This window comes from Ylistrum balloti, unplaced genomic scaffold, assembly GCF_031769215.1.
Source record: "Ylistrum balloti isolate Yb309-2 unplaced genomic scaffold, AGI_CSIRO_Ybal_v1 Utg370012, whole genome shotgun sequence".
NCBI lineage: Eukaryota > Metazoa > Mollusca > Bivalvia > Pectinida > Pectinidae > Ylistrum > Ylistrum balloti.
The window spans coordinates 4,273-22,455 of NW_026782084.1; the positions used below are offsets into that span (position 1 = coordinate 4,273).

The window sequence follows — 18,183 nt, forward strand, 5'->3', positions numbered from 1 at the left end:
TTTGAAAATCAGATTAATTATCTAAACATATTATGTAACTCAAACATATAGGCATATTACATAATGTATATTGCATCTCATTTCCATAAATATGAAAGAAATTTTAGAATGCAGCTTTGGTTTATGAGCATGAAAACATGTTTGTTGAAATGTTTATTTTTTTTTCATGTTTCAAAAGTTGAAGATTATAAATGCTTTAGAAAAATAATGATAAAAAGAACAGATGCACACACACAAATACCTTAAACACTCTGTTAAAATGGCAGAACTGTTTCTTACAATTGATTAAATCCCTTCAAAAAAAAAAAACCTGACAACAGTTGTGTTTAGGTTAGGTAATACATGAGAGATACTACTTGTGTGGTTTTGAGTTACCACGATGAGTTGGCATCATCTGTCTGGCTGTGACCTCTATCCACAGGTCAGAGGTAGTTTGTGGAGCCAACAGCTGGCTCAGAAAGAAGAAAAAGATAAAAAAAAGATATCAATTTAGATTAAAATGCATGAAGAATTGATGCATGCAGTTAACTTTCCATGATATGGCCCCCTCATTCTCCTCATCAACTCACAGTAATAAGTCTATCCTTGTTGTTAGGTTATTTCTGCTAGTGAACTCCCAGTGGTTTAAGTTCTTGAGAAATTGTTGAAATATCTGTTTTAGGAATTGAAATGTAAGATTTTATACTGGTAATGTTATTAATCTATCCATTGTTGTCTCTAACGGGGATGTTAGTGTGTTATTCTGATAAGGATGTTTAGGGAAAGTGAACACGAAGCCTTTGTGTTTGTATTATGCAGAGTATTCTTTTGTTTGTGTAACATCACTGCAGCTTATTAACTCAGCTGGAAAAGATGGAAGGAGGATTTCTTAATAAGAAAATTAAATGCTCTTCTTGGTGTCTTTTCAGAAGGAGGAGCTAGTCCTTTGTCCCAGCGCCGCCCTCCCAAAATCAACAGTATCGCCAGCGACGAAGAACCAATTTATGACATTGTTGCGTCAGATGAGGACTACAGCAGTATTGACAATCTGAGCATCAAGAGCACAGGGATGCGTGACGATCGAAAGGATTGGGTAGAGGAGGTGAGTTACATTTGTTTATACTAGATAGAGGAATTCTATACACAGTTGCAATGGATAGAAGATTGGAATTCCCTGATAGATCATAAGTGATGATAGACTAGGGGTATACTGAGCTTTTAACTTTGATAATAATAATAATGAATATTGGTCAGATAAATTACTCCAAGGCTTAAGATTTTTACCGAGGAAATGTCCAACTGGTGAATTACTTTGCTTTATACTGCCTTTTTTGTGTATGATATTTGTAAAAAAGTGCACAATAGATCTTATGCAAATTGAATATGTCAATTTCCCTCTGTTGTGCAAAATCAATTTTGAGTTGGATCAGAAAAACAAAATGACTGACTGGTGGCCATCTTGAATTTTCATTAGGCAAATAGTCTGTGTTTCATTCTTAATTTGCACCATGGTATATATGTATAAGTACACAAAATTCAGTACAAGTATTGTGTAAAATGATTTACTCATTTTGTTGACTCCATTAATGTACATTTGTATATACCTGCATACATTTGTTTGGTGACACAGGAAAGGGGGTCTATGCGTACAGTTGACTCAACCCCCAAATCAATCATGGCTACTGCGGAGGTGAGGCGTGTATGTCTGTATTTTCATACTCAGCATGGAACATCTTCAAGGCACTGCTCACCAATTTTGTCGGATAAAAATGTTAAGGAGGAGAAAGTTAGATTGTTCAGTAATTTTACAACAGTTAAGCTTAAAATTTAATGTTACACAAGATTTATTCGGGAACGATGGTCATATCAATTCATTTATTTATTTTTCACAATGGTTTGTTTTATTTATCTTTCTTTAAGTGTGTTTTGAATAATTCACTTAAGTAGCTAAGATATGAATTTTAAAAAAGGACATTCTGTGAATAAAGTGATTTACAGGAACTCAGCGTTATTAAAATCAGGAATTTAAAAAAAAAGTCTTTGTTTACATTTTATCATTTTAAACCTTTTTTTGGGGGGGGGGGGGGGGGGGGGGGGATACATTTTTCGGTAGATATGAATTGTCACTGAAGTTACTATTATTTCTGTATTAACAAGTATTTCTTAAATGTTGGTCATTGTAGCAGATGGTATTCATGCCATATTTCTTGGTGTTTTGTTTATAAACATTGACAAATAGATATGTTACGAAAAAGGAAAACTAGAATCTATATACTGACGCTTCACAGATATTCTAAAATGAATCTACTGAAAACATCCACTGTATTTCTGAAACTGATAAATATATCTCTCTCCTTAACCTGGATATTTGTATTCTATCTGCTTTTAAGGTAATATTATCTAGATAAACAATATTTTACTTTAAAAATAATTGTTAATATTGGAGAATTTTTGTACAGAATTTCTGGGCAGTGGTATAGTTACGGCATTTTATATCCTACAGCAATTACATATATTATCATAGTATTGGATTCAAATCATTTATTCCATTCAACCTCCTTTTTTTTCCCCAACAACTTTTGCTTAGGCAACTGAAAGTAGATCTTTTTAACTGAAATTTTTCAGAAGGGATTAATGTTATTAAGGTCATCATTATATAACACATCCTTTTACAACATTTTGGAATTTTTATTATTTCAAATCTCAAAAATCATTTATGGTAGATCTAACTAACGGATATTGTAAAAGATTGAAAATATTAATGATTCAGAAGTTAATTTCACTCATATCTGAAATAAGGGGAGAAGATGAAGAGTCTTTCTCCTAAGGAAGGATGGTTTTTAAATATTCTGCCTTACATATGACCCCAACACTTCATGAGGTGCTGAGTGGAATGTATATGATTTCAGTCTATAATGAAGGAATCCTTGTATGCATATATATATATCGATAGTTGGGTTCTGATTTTGAATGGAATATATACACTAGGATAGGTTAGAATATCTATATATACACATTTATATGTATACATGCTGCAATAGATTTTGATAATCATGCGTATCTTCAATACGTAAACAATTTTGAAAAGTTGTGTTAAAAAATGAGCACTTTGCATATTGTAAATAAAGCTGTTGAGACTATATGACCCTGATTTCACGATAGTGATGATCTTAGCTGCTGACAAGAATTGGAGCTAATATATACAGTTACTTACAGATTAATAGCATGATACTAAAAAGAAGTTAGTCAAACTAATGTCTCTTTTGTATAGAACCGTTACTACAACATCAGGTTTTTTGAAAAAATATTGCATGAGAGGTATTATAAAAGAATATTTTTGTTCAAATTAAGGCTTAATGCATAACTAGAAATCCTCCTATATCAATGGTGCATAGTACAAAACACTGCATGTTGAAATTTCAGTGCAATTTAGTGAAATGAATAACATCCTATAATAGACTGGCCATGTCTGATAGACAAGTTTCATAAATCTTCAATAAGTTATGGTCCCAGTCCATGTTCTCACATGCTAAACATTTCTATACATTGTTTTTCATTACATAGATGTATGAAGAAACTGTTCTGGTTCAAAATGATATAGGTGATGCTGTACATAAGAAAAAAATGGGTCATTTTTTATCATCAGTATAGGTATAGCCATTGTCTAATTCAACACAGAGGCGTAAAAGGAGCTTTATTTCAGTTTGATGTGTGTACAGAGAAACACCAACATACCTACAGTTATATGTCTGAAAGCATTAGGCAGTAATTGTATCTTGTATCTATAGTGGCACTTAAAGTGATGATCAAATTAAAACAATATTGAATTACTTGTGTAAAACTTATTGCCAAGATGATTGGTTTTAAGGTCATCTGATCTGAAGGGTCAAGATAAGCTATAGCCATTGTGCTTCGTCCATCGTCATGCACCGTCTGGGGGCGCCATGCGTCGTGTGCCATGTGTAAACTTTTTCTTTAAAACTCTACTCCTCTTTCATGCAGTGATGGATTTTAACTAAATTTGGTCTGATGCATCATTTGGTGAAGGTGATCATTTCTTATATTCAGAATTTTGATTTGACCAAAAGGGGTGATGCTGAAATTAGCTTCAAAACTCTTCCTTTCTGTCTTGATGGACTTCAACAAGCTTTGGCCTGATTCATCAGTAAGGGTTGTCAATTATTTCTTTGAAATTTGATTCAACCCATAGGAACCTTGAGGTGCCACTCCAAAAGGGGAAATTAGATAATATTTTGCTTCAAAACGCTTTCCTTTTCAAAGCTTCAATAGATTTCAACCAAATTTAGTCTAAAAACATCATGGAGAGTTAGGGATCAGTTCTTAAATTCATGGTCACAGGTGTTAAATATATTGAAATATTTCAATACTTGCTTCTCAATAACCGAAAGGCCTGAAGCATGCTAGGATGAAGGGCTACCAACTTTGTTAATATGAATGACAATGACCCACCTTCAAGGTCACAGGTGTCAAATGTGTTAAAATGACTTTTACTCGGTAACCAAAAGGCCCAGATTGCTGATATTGGACCAAATTTCAAGGTCACAGGGGTCAAATATGTTGAAATGCAATTCTTCTCAATAACCGAAAGGCCAAGGCTTGCAACAAGCAATATGTGTGGAGTAATGGCAATTGTAAAGTGCATGTATAAAGAATATGATTTCAAGTTTGCAGTAAATGTCTTGAGGAACTAATAATGTCTTTTATGTAAGCTGTAGAATAGTTGAGCAGTTTGTTCAGGCCCATTTGGCCTCTTTGATATGTATGTCTTTATAGTCAGATGACTGTAAAGGCACATGAGCCTTTTGTTAGTATTTAAATTTTCTTCCAAAATTGATCATTGTGGTATTTTCAGTCCATCATCGTCAGATAGTGAGCTATTCAAATTGATGGCAATCTTGGATTTTGACTTTGCAAGTTGCTTATCACTATTTCTTTAGAAGTATTAGATGGATCTTTCTTCAATTTCATATATAGATTCCCCTTTTCCCCTAGTTTACCCGTTTAATTTTGGGCCTGATCAGAAAAATGAAATGTCCGATAGGTGGCCATCTTGGATTTTGACTTTAAAAGTTTGTTATTGCTATTTCTTGAGGAGTATGTGATGGATCTTTCTTAAATTTCCTATGTAGGGTCCTGTTGGTCACTAGTTGTGCCCATTTAAGTTGTGATATGATCAGAAAAACAAAATGGCCAAAAGTCGTCCATCTTGGACTTTGACTTGGAAAGTTTGTTATTGATATTTCTTGAGAACTGCATCATAGATGTTTCTCAAATTTTATATGTGTGCTTTCCTTGAACCCTAGTTGTACCTGTTTGATTTTGGTATTGATCAGAATAAATGAAATGGCCCACAAGCGGCCAACTTGGATTTTGACTTCTTAAGAAGTACTATAAGGATATCTCTCATAATTCATATGTATGCTCACTTTGGTCTCTCCTTGTGCTCGTTTGATTTTGAGACTGATCAGAAGAAACAAAATGGCTTTCAGGTGGCCATTTTGGATTTGGCAGGTATAGATTATCATTGCTATTTCTGCAAAGAAATGTTCAAATGTCTTATCATTAAGAGCAAAAACAGTAAAGAGAAATGAAGGGAAAAGATCCAACTTTCAAAAAGCATATAAAGATCAAACAATGGTGGGCACCAAGATCCCTCTGGGATCCCTTGTTTATCTGAGTGATTTGTGCTATTATGTTGGTCATTTGATACTGACATCACAAGTGTATGAGATGCATGTATATATTACTAATAAATATATAAACTTATAGGGAAAATTTTTATATCTGTTTTTAAAGTTATGTAAAATATATTCCACTTCCTTCTGCAATATTCTCAACAAGATATTACAGTACTCAGCCATTATAATTATACTTTTTATTGTAAATTCCTGTAAATTCTTCTCTTACTAAATATTTCTGCTTTTTCACAGAAATCCTGAAATGCCAACTAAAATCCCACAAATTCCAGTGGTGGTAATGTTAGTGAAAGCATTATTGTTGATGGTCTGCCTGAATATCAACACAGATTAGATATAAACACAACCGTCTTTCCTGCATGCATCAATATTGAATACTCTAACACACTAAATCAACTAACTATTTCGCCTTATTTTTGGAAAAAAATCGTAATTTATTATTTTCTTATGATATCAGTATTGAATTTGATCAAATGGAGTTATTGTTGGGATACTTGGAATATCATATGTATATTACTGTGTGTTTGATTTCTGGTCTTTAGTGTAAATGGACTGATATTATTAATTTCATCATTAAAATGTTTTCTTTTACCTGGTTGTCTAACGATTAATTCTGAGGGTTTGAGTTCTCCTACAACCAATCACCTTTAACAATCATAACGGCTGTTTCAAGATTTCTTTAACTTCTACATGTTCCTTTTAATACAACAAAGATTGAATTGTGCTGCATGACCCCGTGTCTGATGATTCAAATGACCTGGTTCATGAAGGAAGCCTGGTCACATGGTTGCTAATAGAGGAAATAATTGATCACATTACCTCAGATTGATCTCTGATATTTACAGACTCTACAGCCCGCTCCAGAGCCAATTGTGGAGGGACCGGTGTCGACAGACGATTTCCTCCAGATGAAGAAGAAGGCCTCATCCCTTGAGTCCCAAGTAGGACAACTCATACAAAACAATAAGGACCTTCGACGGGAGAGGGACGACCTGACAATCCTTGTATGTTAATGGAATAAAACATACATATTATATCTTATTGAGGTCTCTTATGAAAAAAGAGATAATGACATTTTGTGAATGAGAAACGATGACTCTGATTTTGATTTTTATCATACAGAATGGAATGATAAGACCATAAGGAAATGTACAATATCATTATTACAGGCATGGATATCAGTCAGATGAGTCAATACAATATATTTGCAAAATCATAGATGTTTGTTGTTTAAAGACTAACATTTGTTAATGATTATTTTGATTACCAATACCTCACGAACATAGATAGTCTTCTTCTAATAAAGACATTTGTTAGAAATGTGTGGTTTTCTCTATGAATGAATATGTGCAGTAGCAGATAAACTTTACATACACTATACAGGCAGCATACCAAAATATTTTATCAGAGTTGTCCTGTATTGATGAATTAATTAATGTCTGTTTTCCTTTTACAGGTACAAAGGTTGACGAGGGAGATTTCTATACTGCGCGATCACACACAACAGATTCAACAGTCACTTCACGTCATACCTAATGGGTACGATGGTCGGGACAAAGCAGGTCAGGACAGATTTGAGTCTACAGTACAGGGTCAGTACGATTCTGGGGGTTCAGGAGGTGATGACCCTTTTGACTGTGGCCCCAGAAGAAACGAAGGGTTTGATTCAGGGAATCATGATCGCCCAGACAGTATACAGGAAAGTCCCCGCCCCAGCACTCGACCTCAATCCATGTTTGAACCACGGGACCAGCAGCGTCTTTCACAAAAGGTACATACCAACAGAGCAGAGAGTCATAATTGAGCGTATTTCTCTTGTGAAATTTTGTTAAATTACGATTTTGTTTTGAATTTGTGTCAGTGTGTACATCGGACTTGTTCAATGAATTTTGGTCAACCATAGAAGATCTTGTAAATTTTTTTGAATTTGGAATTATTGACCATGACCCCCGAGATCACAAAAGTCCAAGGAATAAAACTTTTTCTCAATAACCAAGAGTCCCAGGATCATATTTGGCCAGTAGCATGCTGGGATTAGGGCAACCAAGTCTGTTCTTGTTACTGTAGACAGATAATTACAGACATATTGTAGAGTTATACAAACACAAAGTGCATTTAAGAAAAAGTAGTGTTTCAGAAAGAAAGTTTTTATCTTGTTACAAGTACATATTTAAGATTCATGGTTGTTTAGTATAAAAATTTTATAAAATATTCAACATTTTTAATAGTATCCATCAACAGAGAATTTGAAGTTTGATTGTGTTTTGTCCTTTCAGAGCCAATCTAAGGATTCATTACAGTCTGCACAGTCTCTGGCTAACATACATGTGCAGGAGGAAGTTCAGGTTTGTACAGTCTAGAAAAATGAAGATGTTCTGCCAAACTGAATATTTGAGTGAAATACTTCTTCAGCTCTGCTGCAGTGTTGGCACTTCACACTTTTTAACAGTTAAAGTTTCATATTCAACTCCTCATTTTCAAAGAGTTCACACAAAGTCTGATGTTTTTAACAGTTGTAGAATTGTTTACATTGTAACAAGGGTCCATAATAGTTCAGTAAGTAGATTTGTGTATATCCGAAGGCTTAAATCATGGATCACCTTGTGCTACTGTGTTTGTGTCTTTGGGAAAGACATTTAACTACTGTAATTGCTTCTAATAGGATGTCATGGGACTCCTGCATGGTGTTCAGTGAGGTAGCTACCGGCTGCTGCTGCAAGGAAACTCCCAACATAAATAATGTAAAAGTTGTATATTAAAAAGTACTGTAATTGTTACTGTTTTCTGTTGTTAGTGTGTGTAAAAGGTTTTTTTATCATATTAGATGTCTTTGACATGTGTGAACGTCTCACCTTTATTTACAGGTGCTGGCTTCAGACTCAGCAGAAGATATACAGAAACCAGTTGGGCCTGATCTGTCTCACTATGACTGTCCAAGTTCTCTACCTTTGGAACCAAGTGCAATAAATCACAGGTATAAAAAACCCTTTATAATTGTCTCCCCTTCCTTGTAGGGCCTTTATCTTTCTTTTTTCTTTGGTTTAAATGCTATATTACATCCATGAGGTGTATTGAAAAGTAATAATCATGTAATTTTATATTTCTTGTCTCAGCTTTCTTTATCTCTGATGCAGTGTTCACTTCTAGGACAGTTCGGTGTTCAAAATTAAGAGGGGTTGGTTTAGGGAAGGTTTTTAGTACTACAATAAAGAGGATATCATTCTGTACATGGCCATTTCATTTGGTTTTCAAGAGGTGATCGGTAGAGGGAAGTTGCATTGTACATAAATAGTATAATCACTCTGTTTGTGTTTCCATCCCAACTTGTGAAAAAGATATCTTATGAAGCCTTTGATTCAGATGATATTTTTTTACACCATATCTTCCAATCATCAAGTTCTACACCTGATTAGATTTTTTTTTTTTTTTTTTACACATATACTAACGAGATCTCTATTGTCAGACATTATTGCATGCAAGTGTGATGATATTACAGCCAAGAGCCAACACTGGATGCCAATGCTAATCAGGAGTGTGAACAGGGAGCGAGCGGCAGGGAAGGATGTGTGGAGGAAGATGGACTCCCAACACAAGAGGAGGTTATGAAGAAAACCGAGAAAATCACCAAAAATATCCAAGAGCTCTATCTATCAGGGCAGGAGGGCAAACATGACAGGTTAGATTCCATTACTATCAGGGCAGGAGGGCAAACATGACAGGTTAGATTCCATTAATATCAGGGCAGGAGGGCAAACATGACAGGTTAGATTCCATTAATATCAGGGCAGGAGGGCAAACATGACAGGTTAGATTCCATTACTATCAGGGCAGGAGGGCAAACATGACAGGTTAGATTCCATTACTATCGGGGCAGGAGGGCAAACATGACAGGTTAGATTCCATTACTGTCGGGGCAGGAGGGCAAACATGACAGGTTAGATTCCATTACTGTCGGGGCAGGAGGGCAAACATGACAGGTTAGATTCCATTACTGTCGGGGCAGGAGGGCAAACATGACAGGTTAGATTCCATTACTATCGGGGCAGGAGGGCAAACATGACAGGTTAGATTCCATTACTATCGGGGCAGGAGGGCAAACATGACAGGTTAGATTCCATTACTATCGGGGCAGGAGGGCAAACATGACAGGTTAGATTCCATTACTATCGGGGCAGGAGGGCAAACATGACAGGTTAGATTCCATTACTATCGGGGCAGGAGGGCAAACATGACAGGTTAGGTTCCATTAGGGCTGTTATATAAAGCTACAGGACTACAGACATTGAATCATGGGTCCTCAATGGCTGTTGTAGGAAGGGTTTACACCATCTACATCACTTTTTTAACCAGGGTGCATAATTAAATCACTTCCAATATTTCTTCCTCTTTCATTGAAAATTGATCATACTTCTCAAAAATTCCTCCTGAAGAAAATTCTCTTACTTCAATACTCTGTGTCTAATTTCTGACAGTTATAAAAGCACCTGTGATATATTTTCTTGTTTATAGCTTTGGGCCTTGTGCTGACAGGATCCATTCAGCTGTGTTAGATATGGCGTCCTTGTTTCCACAGGTAAGTGTTCCTTCTGAAGGTGTCTTTCCATTGCATCAAAAATATTCTTAAGTCTCTCATTGAGATTTTACATACATTAAACTGTAAAAAAATCTTAAAAGCTAAAATATCGTAAGTCAGACTTATATAACCATGTTCGAAAAAATTTCACTCCAAACAATGAATGAATATATTAAAGATAAATGAAATAATGAAAACCCGGTAATGAAAATTGAGATTAATTTTCTCACCTGGTTTATGTCTCTGTTGTAAATGCTTTATCTTTTTCACAACATTATGACTTGATATTCAGAGACCCCAGTCAGAGAGTGTAAAATGTGCACTTCACATGTTGACCACAAGTGCACGACGTTTACGAGAAGAATGTCTGAATGGACACCCCGGGGATATGGATCCAGAACTGGAGATCCCACTCAAAACACAGCAGGTGATGCAGTGTGCATTTGACATCGCCCGTGCAGCCAAACAGTTAGTGACTCTGTTCCAGTGACATGTCCAAGGCATGGTGTATGTTGCTGTCAGCTCCTTGCGCTCTGCTCTCCAACTCGGATACTCATTGTGTTTACATCGAACTGTCCACAACAGAATCTCAGGGCCAGCTAGGGCTCTCTGTCTATGGTATTGATCCTACACATATGGTCCAAGAAATCTCAACAGTGTGTAGTCCTCCTGGAAATATCTGGAATAGGAGATTCTAGCTCGCACGTCCCTCCATCGAAAAATGGAATGTGTACCAGTTTAGGCATTAGACAGCTGTCAGAAGGAATTTGTTTTAAACATTTTGGCTTCTGTATCAATAGTTTCCAATTTCCTGGAGGTTGATACAATCCAAACTCTGGACTTGAGGGTAAACAAAGGTTGTGTAATGTCTACTAGAAAGAGGCTGTATATTCAGTGTGGTGATTGTACCATTCAGCTTCAGCTTAGAGCTCTTTTATTCCAGATTGCAAAAAAAATAGCTGTCTGTCTTCATCTGCATATTATTTTATTCTTTGCATCTGAAAAACAAATTTGAGATAATCTAAATTTAGTGACAAATATTGATATTCATACCAGGAAAGTCTTCCTGGAATATTATATCTTGGCCCTGAACTGTTCTGGTTTGGTTCTGTTGTCCTAATTAGATTTAGGAGATCTTGTGATATAATGGAAAGTTGCTGTTTTTAATTGGATCAATAGCAGTCTGTTCTGCTTCAAATCAGAAAACATTTATTAGTGTCCAACCCTGTTTTAATACAATTTCACTTTTAGGCAAAAATGATAAAGGGAGATAACTTACAGAGACCCAAGAGAAACCAGATCCATTTTATGCTTGAAATTTTACTTAATACATACCTAACCTAGTCATTGTATATATCAATACACACCATTTATTTATTGTGGTTTTGTGACTTTCAGGTCAATATGTGTGTTCGAACTTCTAATTCTAAATGACTACTTACAAGATTAACATTCAACTGTCAAATTTACTGGTATGAGAAAACCATATATATGTATTCAGATTTTAAATAAAGTTTTAGTGACCCCAAACATTCTTTAAATGCCCCTATAATACTATTAATAGTTGAGTTTATTTTTAGACAATTTGAGAACTTTGGCAGAATGTTGATATCTTGGTAAGATATTTCTTCTATTACAGAGTAAATCATTTGTCTAGTATTCATAGTCCCAACTTCACATTTCATGGTAAATATTGAAATTCTTTTTAAATGAAAAAAATCAAAATTTCATACATCTATCAACTACGTACTTCAATTCACACACATTTCCCCATGATTGAAATATCCATTAGACCATAATTCATTTATGTTAGTAAAACATTATGTAAATATATTGTCATACCTCTCATCATAATCAATTTACTCATAGATAAGGTTTTGTTGTATTACAAAATATTCTACAGTACTTAGGACAAGAGATGCACTAAATCCAGTTGCTAGTCTGTCCAGCTGTCCATACTGTTTGTACATATTTCTGCCTCCTTCTGTCCAAATGTCCAAACTATTTGTACATATTTCTGTCTCCCTGCTGTTCAATCATGTTCTGTGAAAGTTCCCATCTTCTGATGTGTCAGTTCAAGTTTCTGTTTATCCTGCTGACCAAACAGTCTGTCCTACTTACTATTCATATTTTCATCTGTCCTCTGTCTGTACATGTTTTTGTCCACTCTACTGTCATGCATGATTCTGAGTCTTTATTTTTGTTTGTCCTACCGTCTTTACAGGTTTCTGTCTGTCCTGCTCTGTCCATGATCCATCTGTCCTGTGTCTGTCCAGTTTTACCTCTGTCCTTCTGAAGAGATTTTTTTTCGTAGACCTGCATGCTTTTTACATATATTCGTATATCCACCTTTCAACTTGTTTGTCCGTTTATCCATCTTTTCAAAGATTTAAATCCAAAAACATTTATTGGATTTCAGTCAGAATGTTCCTTCATGCTTGTTTGATTTCCTAGTAATAAGTTATTTGATGTTTGTGATTATTTAAAACTACAAATTTATATATAATTTGACTTGTGCAAAATCCTGTAATTTGTTCAAATTGTTGACCATGGCTTGTTGTGTATTCTCGTATTTACAAGTCCTCCAATCTATGATTTTATGTAGTAAGTAAGCCAAAGACTAGATTTTATCCTACCAGCCCCTCTGTGTATCTGCTCAAGTGTGGCCTATGTTGACTGCTGGAATGATTTTCTTTATCAAGGAAATCAAGCATGTGCATGCGTTGTGAGAGGTACATCATTTTCATCATACTCATTATTATAACTGCAATATTTGTGAATAACATTTTACTTTAGTATGTCAATTATATTATCGTTACTGTAAATAGCCAGTTTTACGTAGCTGTTGTACAGTATTAGATATGTGTAACTAGTAAAGTTAATTGTGAAATGATGTTTATCATAGTCTGTACATAGTATAATATGGTGCTTATATAACCTTTAATACATAGCACTAGATGTTGTGTAGATGACCGTGATACACAGGGGCTTGTAACTTAATACCAGGATAAAAAGACATTTTACTATTATACAAATATTGTGTAAAGGAAGGTTGTGTGTGTGACCACAAAGCACAGGGGCTTGTAACTTAAAACCGGGGAAGAAAAGGCAATTTATTATCATACAGATCTTTTGTAAGGGAAAGATGTGTATTTGACAAAAAAAATACACAGGAGCTTGCAACTTTAAATCAGGATAATTGTACAATCTATGCAGGTCTTTTGTATACAAAGATTGTGTATGTGGCCATTTCATCAAGGGGCCTGTAAGGTGAAAACAAGTAATAATACCGCCTTATATACAGGTCTTGTAAAGATGCTTGTTTGTGAAAAGTTTTAAACAAATGTGGCCCAAAACCAAAGATTAATTTCACACTTCATGAAGCAGGAGTTATGCAAAGTATGTGTGGAAAATCTCGTAACATTTTTGCCATATTGTTAACCCCTGTTGGAATATTTTGAGGGGCTTGTATACAAGTATATATGGTGAACTTATCAATCTACAAACCCCTGTGACGTTAGCAGTGTATCTAGAATCCATTGACATGGGAGTTCAAATTTAGCCGCACTGTTTTGGCTGTGCTTTAGGTTCACTTTTTATGCCATTGTTTATCATTTATAACAAATGTGTGTGAATTTTTTTAACTGTTTCATTTTTGTTTTCCTCTTTTTTCCTAACAATTTTACAAGTTGATGTGAAACCTGTCGAATAGTGAATCAGTTTTTTATCGCAGCAGTGTTGGGTACTGGCGCCACAGAGTTTACATATACAGTTATTCCAAGTTCTCAAATATCCTCTAAAGATCACCATTAAATCTGACCACCCTTATTTCATTACTTATCGTACTGTATATGTAAGAAGTATTTTCTATTGTGGATGTGTTGTATACAGGTGTACTATGTCAGGTTTCACTGGGATGAGTTTTATGTTAGGACATAAGAGGACAACAATTATGCTGTTATGCTCAATGCCTTTGATATTGCCTTATGTTCCTTATCCATCCACACTTAGAACTATGTAGACAGAAATTAAAAGAGTTTACCGTTTTAAACTACAGTATTTTCCGCTTATAAGCCGCAGCTTTTTTCCTTGGCAGTTGAGTGGTCAGGCGTACAGCTTATATACCAGTGTGGCTTATATGTGGATTTGTGTACTTAGTTTCAGTAGCACTTAAAAATAACAAAACACACAATATCCTAATAAAAACTAAAAATTCAGCAACTTCTTGATCAAGTTATCTAGGTGACCACCAACTCCCTCGCAGGAATCCCTGTTCTTTCTCAAAAACACAAAATATTCTCACTACAGGCCTACCTGTTGTTAATTCACAATTTTTTTTTTTTTTTCAAAACCAGCCATGATTTAAGTTTTAATATGCACACATAATTCGGAATTTTGTATCCAAACTCAGACTCGGTGTCTTCAGTTTGATTAAAACCATATCTGAATTTCACTCTCTACAGGTACATCAGACTCTTTGTTACTTTATGTAAGATAGTGTTCCTCTGTGCAGAGTAAAAGGATATGGTTTAGGGTATCTTGTGTTTGGCTTTCCTGGACTCTAGCTAGTCTTTCATTGATTGTCAGAATAAACAAACTTTCATTTACCATTGGCTAGAAAATGAGTTGTGCACATATTCAAAAACATTTTTTTTTCATCAAACAAAACAACCAATCAGTAACCATGACAGATATGGCAGGTTGTATAACTTCAGTGGGTGCCCGTTTTGAATGATCGGTGCCCTCAGCATGCATCTGGTTGCAGCTGTAAAAATAGAATAATTCTTTGTCACAACATGCCGAACAAAGCTTTGATTTCACAATGTCAGTCTTGCATTTATGTAGACAAACATTAATTAACACATCAAAGATTTTCAACTAATCCGATGTCCCTTTCGATGTGTAGATTCCTGCCACAGAAACCAATATTATCATGAAAGTTGTACACAGGATCAGTTATAAACTTCATGCCTTGTATTGATTTCTTCGGACAAAACTGTTCGCAGATGCTTTGCAATAATATTTATTTTTAAAAATTCAGGTGTCCAGTAGTCTTGTGTGATTTTTTTATGGGCAGTGGCAATATTAGATAAAAAACAAATGCTTTCTCTTTTCTTTTCAAATCAGTTGGTCTTCATAAATGTCATGGATTTGAGCTGTACTGGTTTAGATTCATTGGTATGTAGAACACTAGAACTTAAATAGATTATAATTATTCCATACATAAATTAAGGTATGTGACGTTCATGACATTATACTAACATTGTGTATGATATCCTGACTTCCATTATCTTGTGTGACTTATCACACTAAATTACGGAAGTACTCTATGCGTATTAAGACCACCCACTTATAAGCACAGATTTTACTCGGTTATGAAAAAAGTCCTACAAAATGGCATGTCCAACATATCCAGAAAAATCTTCCCCTTTCCTATTTCATTGAATATAAAACATATTCTGTATACAAAATTGGAATTTTCTTACTGACCAGGAGTAACTGGAGTTACATTTTTTCAAGGCCACTATCAGATTTCCAGGAATACCAAAAATTTTGAGAAGTATACATTGTCATTTCAACCTCAAATCATGCAGTACTGTTTTACACAATATTGTATTCATACTTTGTATTACTGGTGATACAGTGTTATAAGTACTTTGTATTACTGGTGATACAGTGTTATAAGTACTTTGTATTACTGGTGATACAATATTGTATTTGTACGATGTACTACTGGTGATACAATGTTGTATTTGTACATTGTATTACTGGTGATACAGTGTTGTAAATACTTTGTATTACTGGTGATACAATGTTGTATTTGTACATTGTATTACTGGTGACACAATGTTATATTTAAACATTGTACTACTGGTGATACAATGTTGTATTTGGACATTGTATTACTGGTGATACAATGTTGTATTGGTACATTGTATTACTGGTGATACAATGTTGTATTGGTACATTGTATTACTGGTGACACAATGTCATATTTAAACATTTTACCACTAATATGTATGGTATTGTATTTATATATTGTACTATTGGTACATTTTTCTGTGTACTACTAGTATTGAAATGTTGTAATAATACAACGTTGTACTTTATAACAATACTTCATACTACTGGTAGATATCATGTCCTAACTGTATTTTGTTATAAAGGTATATCCAATATTGTTACAACAGTCTTTTGATTTCACTTGAATTTGATCTTAATAAGTATTTATTTTCTATCAGTCTTAAATATAGATGAAATTTTTTTTATCAAGGAAATTGCTACAATCTTCAGGATATGTAGTATTTACAATTAGCATTAATGGTGATTTTTACAAAGTTTTGCATGCTGGTTATGCCTCAACACATTAAGATTGCAAAGTTGTGATGCTAATTTTTTTTTTCTTTTATTTCATCAGCTTCAATTGTCTTTCATTCAATACATTTAAAATATTTTTTTTGTCAATTAGATTTTGATTTGCTGTAATTATGTCTCGGGCTTGATGCCTTATCTTTTTTTGATCGGGTTAGGGGGACATAAAAAAATGTTGAACAATAAATCAGTACACGTGACACTAAAGTATTGAACAATTGGTTAAATAAACAGATTCAATACAATCCTAGGAACCTATTAACAGATATTTTGATAAAATTGTGTGACATATTGCAATTTAATTTCTTCACAAGGAATATTATTAATTCAAAATATACCGAAGTATATTTACTAACCAGTGATTTTGGAATAATTCCTAATAGCCAGAGGTTTGATTATGTTTCTTTCTTACAGTTTATGGTGACAACAACGTGAGATCATAGTTGTATAAACTTTCCAGAAAAAAAATTATTTCACTATTGAGGTATGCTATGCAAATCATGTGTTTTATATGAATCTTTCATTTGAAAGATATGTTAAAAGCATATAAGCAATTGCTATGAAATAATTATCATTTATTTTATGTATTTTATATATTAGCATACACTGTCAGTACAGCAATTAGTACATGTCATTGTAACCATTTGTGTTATTATTCAAACATTAAGTTTGAAAATTTTGGTAGACGAAACACTTTTTATAGGCCTCGTAGTTCAGCATGCCTGACTCAACTATACCCATTGTCAGTTAGAGAATCGCTCATGTGCCATCGCTACTTGTCCAGGTTTTTTTTATTTGTAACCCATTATCTATATCATATGTTTTATCATTATGTACCCTGTCTAGGTCATTGTATTACTCCTATAAGTAACGATTGATATAACTGACATTGTCTTATTTTGTACAATAAAACAAGAATGCTCATAAGTTAAAATTGTTCCTTTTCTTTGTATATTTATAACCAATCTTCTGTCTGTCATGAAGATTTGCATGATGCAAGGTTAAGGTAAATAATAAAGTAAGGTCATTATAATTTTTAATGATAAACTATATACAGAGTGGATAATATTGATTGGATGGATGCTAAGTGGCCTATTAGTCTTTGTTGATTGGGATCCTGTTGTCAGGTCAAAGGTCAAATTAAAAATCTTCATTGCATGCTGTATACAGGAAAATTTTGCCACATTGTAACTTTTGCTCTTACGGAGTTAGGGCAAAAACTTGTCGTGGGGTAAATTTTGATGTAGAATTAAGCTTTTTATGTGAAGGTGAATTTAACACCGTGCCAAATTCATGAGTTTTATGCATGGTTAAAAAAACACTTTGTTTCCCTGTACATAGTAACATAGCAATAGAAATTGTTGTAGCTAAAAAGTCAATTTTTTTTTTTTTTTTTTTTTAAATTGTATGTTTATCATCTCGTTTTTGCATCATCAGTCCGGTTATCTTGATGTTAGGTGGTCCTGTATCAGCTGATGACTACCTAACTGACAGAGATGAACAAGATACCAGAAAGGCCTGTTTCATGTTATTTGATGCAAT

The 18,183-nt window shown here is 34.3% G+C and overlaps 1 protein-coding gene across 1 annotated transcript; it reads left to right on the top strand.

Annotated features, from left to right (window-relative positions):
- The first annotated feature begins 379 nt into the window (after positions 1-379).
- Positions 380-11,026, top strand: LOC132548477 (ARF GTPase-activating protein GIT2-like). Its single transcript, XM_060212344.1, has 9 exons — positions 380-428; positions 909-1,081; positions 6,542-6,700; positions 7,153-7,467; positions 7,973-8,041; positions 8,561-8,670; positions 9,193-9,372; positions 10,206-10,269; positions 10,562-11,026. The coding sequence occupies exons 1-9, from the start codon at positions 380-382 to the stop codon at positions 10,757-10,759; spliced, it is 1,317 nt and encodes a 438-aa protein (XP_060068327.1). The 3' UTR covers positions 10,760-11,026.
- Positions 11,027-18,183: the final 7,157 nt, after the last annotated feature.

Excerpts from the sequence above, each read along its gene's own strand:
- LOC132548477 (XM_060212344.1), top strand. The coding sequence starts at position 380 with ATGAGTTGGCATCATCTGTCTGGCTGTGACCTCTATCCACAGGTCAGA. Across the intron at positions 1,082-6,541 it reads GAAAGGATTGGGTAGAGGAG|ACTCTACAGCCCGCTCCAGA; the intron begins GTGAGTTACATT and ends TGATATTTACAG. Across the intron at positions 8,671-9,192 it reads CCAAGTGCAATAAATCACAG|CCAAGAGCCAACACTGGATG; the intron begins GTATAAAAAACC and ends ATGATATTACAG.